This window comes from Pipistrellus hanaki (assembly GCF_964339955.1).
Source record: "Pipistrellus hanaki genome assembly, chromosome: 5".
Lineage (NCBI taxonomy): Eukaryota > Metazoa > Chordata > Mammalia > Chiroptera > Vespertilionidae > Pipistrellus > Pipistrellus hanaki.
The window spans coordinates 75,865,633-75,874,834 of NC_140507.1; the positions used below are offsets into that span (position 1 = coordinate 75,865,633).

The following is a 9,202-nucleotide window of genomic DNA, read 5'->3' on the forward strand; positions in this document are numbered from 1 at the left end:
TGGGCCAGCTGAGGATCGGGGCCTCGTGAGGACCCTTCCCCCTGCAGGCGGTCTGTTCTGAGGGTGTTCAGGGAGATGGGAGGCAGGAGACAGGTGCTGCCGGCAGAGGTCATGCGTCCAGGGAGGGATCAACATGGCCGACCTTCGCCGGACGGTACTGATCTCAGGCTGCTCCTCAGGCATCGGCCTGGAGCTCGCAGTGCAGCTGGCTCGTGACTCCAGGCAGCGCTACCAGGGTGAGGGGCCCAGGGCAGGGCGGAGAGGGGCAGGGGTGGGCACAGCCTCCAGGACCCTCAGCCCCCTGGGCACTGGTTCCACCAGCCCTTCCCTTCCAGCTGCGCTTGTGGGCTTGGGGAGGACCCGGGACCGTGGAGGCCCCTTCCCGCCTCTCCCTGGGAATCAGCCCCTCCTCCAATGAACATTTCCTGAGCACCTCCTGGATGCCAGGCTCTGTTCTGGGTGCTGGAAGCACAGCTGTGAACAAAACAGACCCTGATAGTGGCGTAGTGGGGGAGGGGAGGGAGGACAGACAATGAGCAGATTTTAATTTTTTAAAATATATTTTATTGATTTTTTTTTTTTTTTTTTTTTTTTTTTTGTACAGAGAGGAAGGGAGAGGGATAGAGAGTTAGAAACATCGATGAGAGAGAAACATCGATCAGCTGCCTCCTGCACACCCCCCACTGGGCATATGCCCACAACCAAGGTACATGCCCTTGACCAGAATGGAACCTGGCACCCTTCAGTCCACAGACCGACGCCCTATCCACTGAGCCAAACCAGTCCCGGCCAGATTTTAAATTTTTATAATAGGTTGAGTGCTAATGAGTGCTAAGAAGCAAAGGGAACGGGGCATGGGTTTAGGAGGGCTGGTCAGGGAGGTTTCCTTCTGCAGCCCGCCCCAGATTACTGCTCCAAGATAAGCCTCTTAAGTGAACCTGACCTTGAGGGCTCAAGGAGGGGGGTCCTAGAGGACTTGGCCTCCTGCAGTTCTGGAGTCAACTGCCCTAGTCTGCACCCGTCCCATGGAGCCCTCTGGCCCAGAGCAGGCCGGAGTCACAGTGGACAGAGGGCTGTTACTTAAGAGGAGGCTATGGGGGGGGGGGGGGGAGGAATGTATTTGTCCCAGTTGGCAAAGCTGCTTCTCCCAGCCCTCTCTCCACCCTCTGTCCTAGACACAAGCACAGCTCGGAGTGTGACGGTCTGAATGCCAGTGAGCAGGACAGCCATGGGCGGTGTGTGTCTCTGGCAGGCAGAGGAGTGTATGAAGCTGCTGAGGGATACGTTGACTGGGTGCTTACACCGTGCCAGGCTAAGTGTTTTGCATCTAATTAGAAATGTAATCCGAGCAGCACCCCATGAGGTGTTCCCTGTCATTTGGCCCACCTTAGAAATAAGGAAAGCCCTGGTATAGTTCAGTTGGTTATAGTGTCATCCGGATACGCCAAATTTTGGGGGGTTCAATCCATGGTCAAGGCACATACAAGAGTCAACCAATGGATGCGTGAATAATTAGAGCAATGGATCTTTCTCGCTCTCCCTAAAATCAATTTTTTACAAGAAAGTAGATGAGGAAACTGAGGCGCAGCTGCCAAAGGTTCTTGCCTAAGTCACCCAGCCGCAGAGTGGCAGAGCCCGGACTGAGCCCAGGCAGCCCAGCCCCGGGACCATCCTTGTCACTGTGCTGCATGTAGATGCATGCGGCCCCAACGTCTGGGCAGCACCCTGAGTCCCACCGGCCTACAGGCAAGGTGCCAAGGCCTCCTGGGAGCATGCATGTGCGATTGTGGGTGCACACATAGGGGGCATGCTTACATACAGGCCTGTGAGCTCAGCACTCTGATAAAACCAGGTTCAAATCTCAGTTTTAACGCTAAGGGTGGGACAAACAGGAAATGTCACCTTCTTGAGCCTTAGTCTGTTCATCTATACGATGGAGATAGCTTTACCTACCTGTTCTGGTTACCATTGCTAAATAATAAATCAAAATTTATGGTGTAGCCCTAGCCGGTTTGGCTCAGTGAATAGAGCATCGGCCTGTGGACCGAAGGGTCCTGGATTCGATTCCAGTCAAGGGCGTGTACCTTGGTTGCAGGCTCCTCCCCAGCCCAGGGCCTGGTTGGGGCTCATGCAGGAGGCAACCAATCTGTGTGTCTCTCTCACATCGATGTTTCTCTCTGTCTTTCCCTCTCTCTTCCACTCTCCCTAAGAATCAATGGGGAAATATCCTCGGGTGAGGATTTAAAAAAACAAAAAAACTTCTGGTGTAAAAAGCTATCACCATTTATCTCACAGTTTACAAAGCCCATGAACTCAGAAGGGCTCAGCTGGGTGGCTCTGATTCAGGGTCAAAGGCGACAGCTAGAACAGAGGAGGCTGGGACATGTCAGGGTTCGGACAAGCTTCGCCCTCTCAGGAACCTCAGGGCTTCTGATGTGGTCTCTGCCTGGGCCAGCTTGAGTTTCCTCCCAACCTGGTGAGCTCGAGACAGCCGGGCTACCGGGTGCTGGGTGTGGTAGCTGGGGGGGCAGGGTTCTGGGTGTAGTAGCTGGGGCTGCAGGGGGCTGGGTGTAGTAGCTGGAGGGGCAGGGTGTTGGGTGTAGTAGCTGGGGGGGCAGGGTGCTGGGTGTGGTAGCTGGGGGGGCAGGGTTCTGGGTGTAGTAGCTGGGGCTGCAGGGGGCTGGGTGTAGTAGCTGGGGCTGCAGGGGGCTGGGTGTAGTAGCTGGGGCTGCAGGGTGCGGGGTGTAGTAGCTGGGGGTCAGGGTGCTGGGTGTAGTAGCTGGGGCTGCAGGGTGCTGGGTGTAGTAGCTGGGGGGGCAGGGTGTTGGGTATAGTAGCTGGGGGGGCAGGGTTCTGGATGTAGTCGCTGGGGGGGCAGGGTGCTGGGTGTAGTAGCTGGGGGGCAGGGTGCTGGGTGTAGTAGCTGGGGGGGCAGGGTGCTGGGTGTAGTAGCTGGGGGTCAGGGTGCTGGGTGTGGTAGCTGGGGGGGCAGGGTTCTGGGTGTAGTAGCTGGGGCTGCAGGGTGCTGGGTGTAGTAGCTGGAGGGGCAGGGTGTTGGGTGTAGTAGCTGGGGGGGCAGGGTGCTGGGTGTGGTAGCTGGGGGGGCAGGGTTCTGGGTGTAGTAGCTGGGGCTGCAGGGGGCTGGGTGTAGTAGCTGGGGCTGCAGGGGGCTGGGTGTAGTAGCTGGGGCTGCAGGGTGCGGGGTGTAGTAGCTGGGGGTCAGGGTGCTGGGTGTAGTAGCTGGGGCTGCAGGGTGCTGGGTGTAGTAGCTGGGGGAGCAGGGTGTTGGGTATAGTAGCTGGGGGGGCAGGGTGCTGGGTGTAGTAGCTGGGGGGGCAGGGTGTTGGGTGTAGTAGCTGGGGGGGCAGGGTGCTGGGTGTAGTAGCTGGGGGGGCAGGGGGCTGGGTGTAGTAGCTGGGGCTGCAGGGTGCTGGGTGTAGTAGCTGGGGGTCAGGGTGCTGGGTGTAGTAGCTGGGGCTGCAGGGGGCTGGGTGTAGTAGCTGGGGGGGCAGGGTGCTGGGTATAGTAGCTGGGGGGGCAGGGTGTTGGGTATAGTAGCTGGGGGGGCAGGGGGCTGGGTGTAGTAGCTGGGGGAGCAGGGTTCTGGATGTAGTCGCTGGGGGGGCAGGGTGCTGGGTGTAGTAGCTGGGGGGGCAGGGTGCTGGGTGTAGTAGCTGGGGGGGCAGGGTGCTGGGTGTAGTAGCTGGGGGGGCAGGGTGCTGGGTGTAGTAGCTGGGGGGGTGGCTGCAGGGTGCTGGGTGTAGTAGCTGGGCTGCAGGGTGCTGGGTGTAGTAGCTGGGGCTGCAGGGTGCTGGGTGTAGTAGCTGGGGGGGCAGGGTGTTGGGTGTAGTAGCTGGGGGGGCAGGGGGCAGGGTGTAGTAGCTGGGGCTGCAGGGTTCTGGGTGTAGTAGCTGGGGGGACAGGGTGCTGGATGTAGTCGCTGGGGTTGCAGGGTGCTGGGTGTAGTAGCTGGGGGGGCAGGGTTCTGGATGTAGTCGCTGGGGGGGCAGGGTGCTGGGTGTAGTAGCTGGGGGGGCAGGGTGCTGGGTGTAGTAGCTGGGGGGGTGGCTGCAGGGTGCTGGGTGTAGTAGCTGGGGCTGCAGGGTGCGGGGTGTAGTAGCTGGGGGTCAGGGTGCTGGGTGTAGTAGCTGGGGGGGTGGCTGCAGGGTGCTGGGTGTAGTAGCTGGGGCTGCAGGGTGCGGGGTGTAGTAGCTGGGGGTCAGGGTGCTGGGTGTAGTAGCTGGGGCTGCAGGGGGCTGGGTGTAGTAGCTGGGGGTCAGGGTGCTGGGTGTAGTAGCTGGGGCTGCAGGGGGCTGGATGTAGTCGCTGGGGGGGCAGGGTGCTGGGTGTAGTAGCTGGGGGGCAGGGTGCTGGGTGTAGTAGCTGGGGGGGCAGGGTGCTGGGTGTAGTAGCTGGGGGGGTGGCTGCAGGGTGCTGGGTGTAGTAGCTGGGGCTGCAGGGTGCGGGGTGTAGTAGCTGGGGGTCAGGGTGCTGGGTGTAGTAGCTGGGGCTGCAGGGTGCTGGGTGTAGTAGCTGGGGGGGGGGGGCAGGGTGCTGTGTGTAGTAGCAGGGGGAGGGGGGGTGCTGCAGGGTGGCTGAGGCGGCAAGAGTGAATGTCCCAGCAAACAAGGCAGAGACTGCGGCACCTTTTCTGGCCTCTTCTCAGAAGCCACACAATGTCACTGGCATGTAGTCTATTGGTTCACAGTGAGTCATGGGTTCAAAGACAGGGAAAGAGAGTTCATGCTTGATGGGAAGTAGTAAGGTTCTGACGAGCGTGTGCAATGAAAAATGTTACGGCCATCTTTGGGGAAATGTTAGTGATCTGATCACAGGGTTCCTGTGAGGATTCGAGATGGCTCTTCTAACAGTGTTTAGCACTGTGTCTGGCACATAGTAGGTATTCAATGAGTTGAAACTCATGCTGATGATGTAAATGTGTATATCATAGCTGTGTGTGCACATAGCACACGTGTTGACCCTAGGTGTATATGCATTTCTCCTCGAGGCAGTCTGTTTTATAGTTATTTTATTGTCTGGCCTACTAGGCGGTAAATTCCATGAAGGCACAGAGTTTATCTTATTTTGTGCAAGAGTGTCAGCACTTAGAATAGGACATGGTATATAGTAGAAGCTCAATGAACATGATAGGTGGATGGATGGATGGATGGATGGATGGATGGGTGGGTGGATGGATGAGCATGTAAAGATATGTACACAGTGTGAATCTGTGGATGTGTGGTGGATGTAGGTGTGCAAGTCTCTGGGTCTCCATCCCTCTGTGACTGCTCAGGCAAGACTACAGAAGCGTGCAGGTCCATACATAGGGGAAAGGAGCCAGTACCGGCCCCAACTGTGTTCTGTCCCCAGTGGTGGCCACCATGAGAGATCTGGGGAAGAAGGGGACACTGGAGGCAGCTGCCGGGGAGGCTCTGGGTCAGACCCTCACGGTGGCCCAGATGGACGTGTGCAGTGATGAGTCAGTGGCCCAATGTCTCCACTGCATCCAGGGAGGAGAAGTGGACGTGCTGGGTGAGACTGAAAAACCCCTGAGGTCACTCGCCCCCTCCCTGGCCTAAGCTCAGATCCTCACCACAGCAAGGCCCTTCCGGGACTGGGCACCAGCTCTCTCTTGCTTCCTCAGTATCCTCTTGCCCTGAACAGAAGGGGTAGACCAGTTGGCCAAAAGCCCAAGGCTTAACAGGAATACAAGAAATAAGATAAAAATTCTGAGGTCAGAGAGATTTTACTTAAGAAAAATTCTCCCACATGGAGAAAATCTTATGTGGTTTGGTGAATCATTTGGGGAAGGGAGCACGATGAAGAAGCAAGTCATGATTCCTCAACGTCTAAGGAGGGAGGGTATGGCTGTTTTGATGTAATTGGGGTCAGAGTTAAATTGCTCACTCATTAAAGTGGAGGCTATTCCCAGCAGCCCTTCCCCTCCCCGGGTTCAGGGTCCCCGATAACAAATATTGATTATATGTAAAGATTATCAAGGCTCCACATTTGTCCACCCAAGATACCCTGCACTGACCTGGATCCGGAGTGGGCAGATGGGGTGCTCAGGGAGTGTCCCCTGAGGAATGACACTGGGGGGTTGGGGAATTTCGGAGTAACCCTCCGCATCTCCCCCTCAGTGAATAATGCTGGCGTGGGCCTGGTGGGGCCCCTGGAGGGCCTCAGTCTAGCTACCATGCAGAGAGTCTTCGATACCAACTTCTTCGGAGCTGTCCGTCTGGTCAAAGCTGTGCTTCCTGGCATGAAGAGAAGGCGACAGGGCCACATTGTGGTGGTCAGCAGTGTCATGGGGCTGCAGGGTAAGCTCTGGGACCCACCCCCGGGGAAGTTCCCCCCCACCCCCACACCGTGTCTGGCCTTCCTTAGCTGGAAGGATGGCAAATAGGTTTTTTAGCTCATATTCCAAAGGAGGATTCTGAAGCTCGGAAGGGAAAATTCTGGGAAAGATTAACTATGTCTGCCCTGGTGCAGGTCTAGGCAGTGGTGGTTATAGATGCTGACACTGGCCATCTACATCCCAGGACCATCCCCACTTCCGAACACCTCCAGAAATCTCTCCCAACCACCCCCCAACACACACATACACACACACACACACACCAGAACTCCTGAAATTCCTCCTTGACAAACACTCGCCACCAGGCCACAGAGAGGTCTAGATGTGGGGTGCTGAAGTTCCTCAGAAAAGAGAGCAGTGATTGACTAGTGATGTCTGCTATGGGCCTGCAATGGAAGCCACCTACTTGCCATCCATGCTCTTGGGTTTCTCCTCCTCAAACCCCTCTGGACCCCCTTCCTCCCCTGGACATTTGCTCAGATCCGCCCCTCTCCCCGCTGTCCCCTGGAGAATCCACCCTGTTCCTTATCCTGCCACTGGGAAGCTGCATTTCCTTCGCTCAGCCCTCTGGCCCCTCCTCCGGCCACAGTGACTGCTCCAAAGGACTCAGGGGCCTGGGAGCCCAGACACAAGCGGCCCCAGGGTTAGAGGATGGAGGGAAGCCAGAGAGTTTCCTGGGCTGAGGGCAGAGGGAGCAGGGCTGGGAGGAAGCGGCACCTGGCATCCCAGGACAGCCTGCACCTGGCCCCATAGGCTCCACACACACACACACACACACACACACACACACACAGCTCCTCATTCCAACCCTTAAACCCTCTTCGTCTGTCTCCCAAAGACCCCTTCCCTCTGGACCCACAAAACCACCACCCAGACCCCAAGAGTCCCCTTCCTCCATCCCTCTCAGGCGTCGTGTTCAATGACGTCTACGCAGCCTCCAAGTTCGCCCTGGAAGGGTTCTTCGAGAGTCTGGCCATCCAGCTGCTCCAGTTCAACATCTTGTGAGGCGGGCCGGTGGGCGACGAGGGGAGAGGGGAAGGGGAGAGACTTGGGGGAGACTGCCTGGGGGAGGGGGGTCAGACAAGGAAAAGGGGGTAACGAGGAGATGGGGCAGGGAGGGATGAAATACTGATGGGAGAAATGGGGGGTGAGGGGGAAGAGGGACAGCAATGAGCCAAAGGGGCTGAGAGTGTTGGGGCACCAGACCTCCCCTGCCCTGTCCCCAGCATCTCCCTGGTGGAGCCCGGCCCCGTGGGCACGGCCTTTGAGGAGAAGCTGCTGGAGCAGGTTTCCGCCGCCCAGTTCCAGTTCCCGGGCGCCGACCCCGACACCCTGCACTACTTCCGGGACCTCTACCTCCCCGCGTCCCGGGAGCTGTTCCGCTCTTTGGGGCAGAGCCCCCAGGAGGTGGCCCAGGTGAGTGGGGGCTCCACGGCGCGGGGTAGGCATGGGGGGCCCTCCCTACAGAACCGCGCCCCTGGGTCTCCAGCTCAGGGTTCCACCCCACAGGCTATTGTCAAGGTCATCAGCTCGGCCAGACCGCCCCTGCGCCTTCAGACCAACGTCCGCTACTCCGCCCTGACCGCGCTCAAGGCCGCCGCCCCCTCCGGCCGCCTGTACGTGTGGTCGGCCCACCGCCTGCTCTTCCGCTGGCCTGGCCTCCTCATCCGGGCCCTCCGCTGCCTGGCCTGCGGCTGCTTCCCCTCCCGGGTCCGGCCTGGGTGAGCCTCGCCCAACCCTGCCCGCTGCTGAACAGCCAGACCTCCCCAGGGCACACCCAGATCAGAGGCCATGCAGGCCATTCACTCATTCATTCATTCACTCATTCACTCATTCACTCACTCATTCGTTCACTCACTCATTCATTCACTCATTCGTTCATTTACTCACTCCCTCATTCGTTCACTCACTCATTCATTCACTCATTCATTCATTCACTCATTCATTCATTCAGCAAATTCAGCCTCCAGGCACAGACCCTTGTGGTCAGGGCTGAAGCAGAGAGAAGGAACCTAGAACCCTGGGCTGAAGAATTCAGAGCAGAGAGCTGGTGCTGCATCTGGGAAGGCCAGGGGGGCTTCCTGGAGGAAGGGGCATTGTCCATGGACATTGAAGGGTGAGGCAGGCTGTCTCTCAGCATTTCGTTATCTTGGGCCTGGGAATACAGGAATGATCCAAACACCTCCATCACCCCCCCACCCCAATACACACATGCACAGAGCTGAGTTCACTAGGGGGTCTCCAGACTTTCCTGGTCACACACACTCTGTCAACAGGACGTGTTTGTGCACACACCAGCAATGTACATGTGCTTTTCATAAAATATAGCTTTGTAACCATTAACAATCTCTATATTAAATATGTAACAAAGCTCAGTTTCTCATGTATAAATAAAAAATTAAAAGGCAACAGGGTCTGCTTCACACCCGTTAGAATGCCTGATATCAACAACAAAAAACGAAACAGAAAATAGCAAGCTCTGTTAAGGATGCAGAGAAAGTGGAACCCTTGTGCATTGTTGGTGAGAATGTAAACTAGTGTCGCCTCTATGGAAAACAGTGTGGCAGCTCCCTGAAAAATGAAAAATCCTATCTAATAAAGAGGGAATATGCTAATTGACCTTCATGCCATCACAAAGATGGTGGCACCCACAGCCAATAAGGCGGGAATATGCTAATTGACTGCCCCACCCTCAAATATGGCAGCACCCACAGCCACAAGATGGTGGTGCTCAGCCCCCCAGCCATCCAGGGCCAGCCCAAGACACAGGAAAGCCTCGGATGGCGGCTGCCCAGCTGCCCAGGGCTGCCAGAGGCTCAGGTAACCAGGGTCAGCAGAGGACTG

The 9,202-nt window shown here is 57.3% G+C and overlaps 1 protein-coding gene across 1 annotated transcript; it reads left to right on the forward strand.

The window, feature by feature from the left end:
* Positions 1–133: 133 nt before the first annotated feature.
* RDH8 (retinol dehydrogenase 8) lies at positions 134–8,513 on the forward strand (the record flags this gene model as incomplete). Its single annotated transcript, XM_084885746.1, has 6 exons — positions 134–236; positions 5,371–5,532; positions 6,141–6,320; positions 7,266–7,359; positions 7,585–7,774; positions 7,868–8,513. The coding sequence occupies 6 exons, from the start codon at positions 134–136 to the stop codon at positions 8,081–8,083; spliced, it is 945 nt and encodes a 314-aa protein (XP_084741872.1). The 3' UTR covers positions 8,084–8,513.
* Positions 8,514–9,202: the final 689 nt, after the last annotated feature.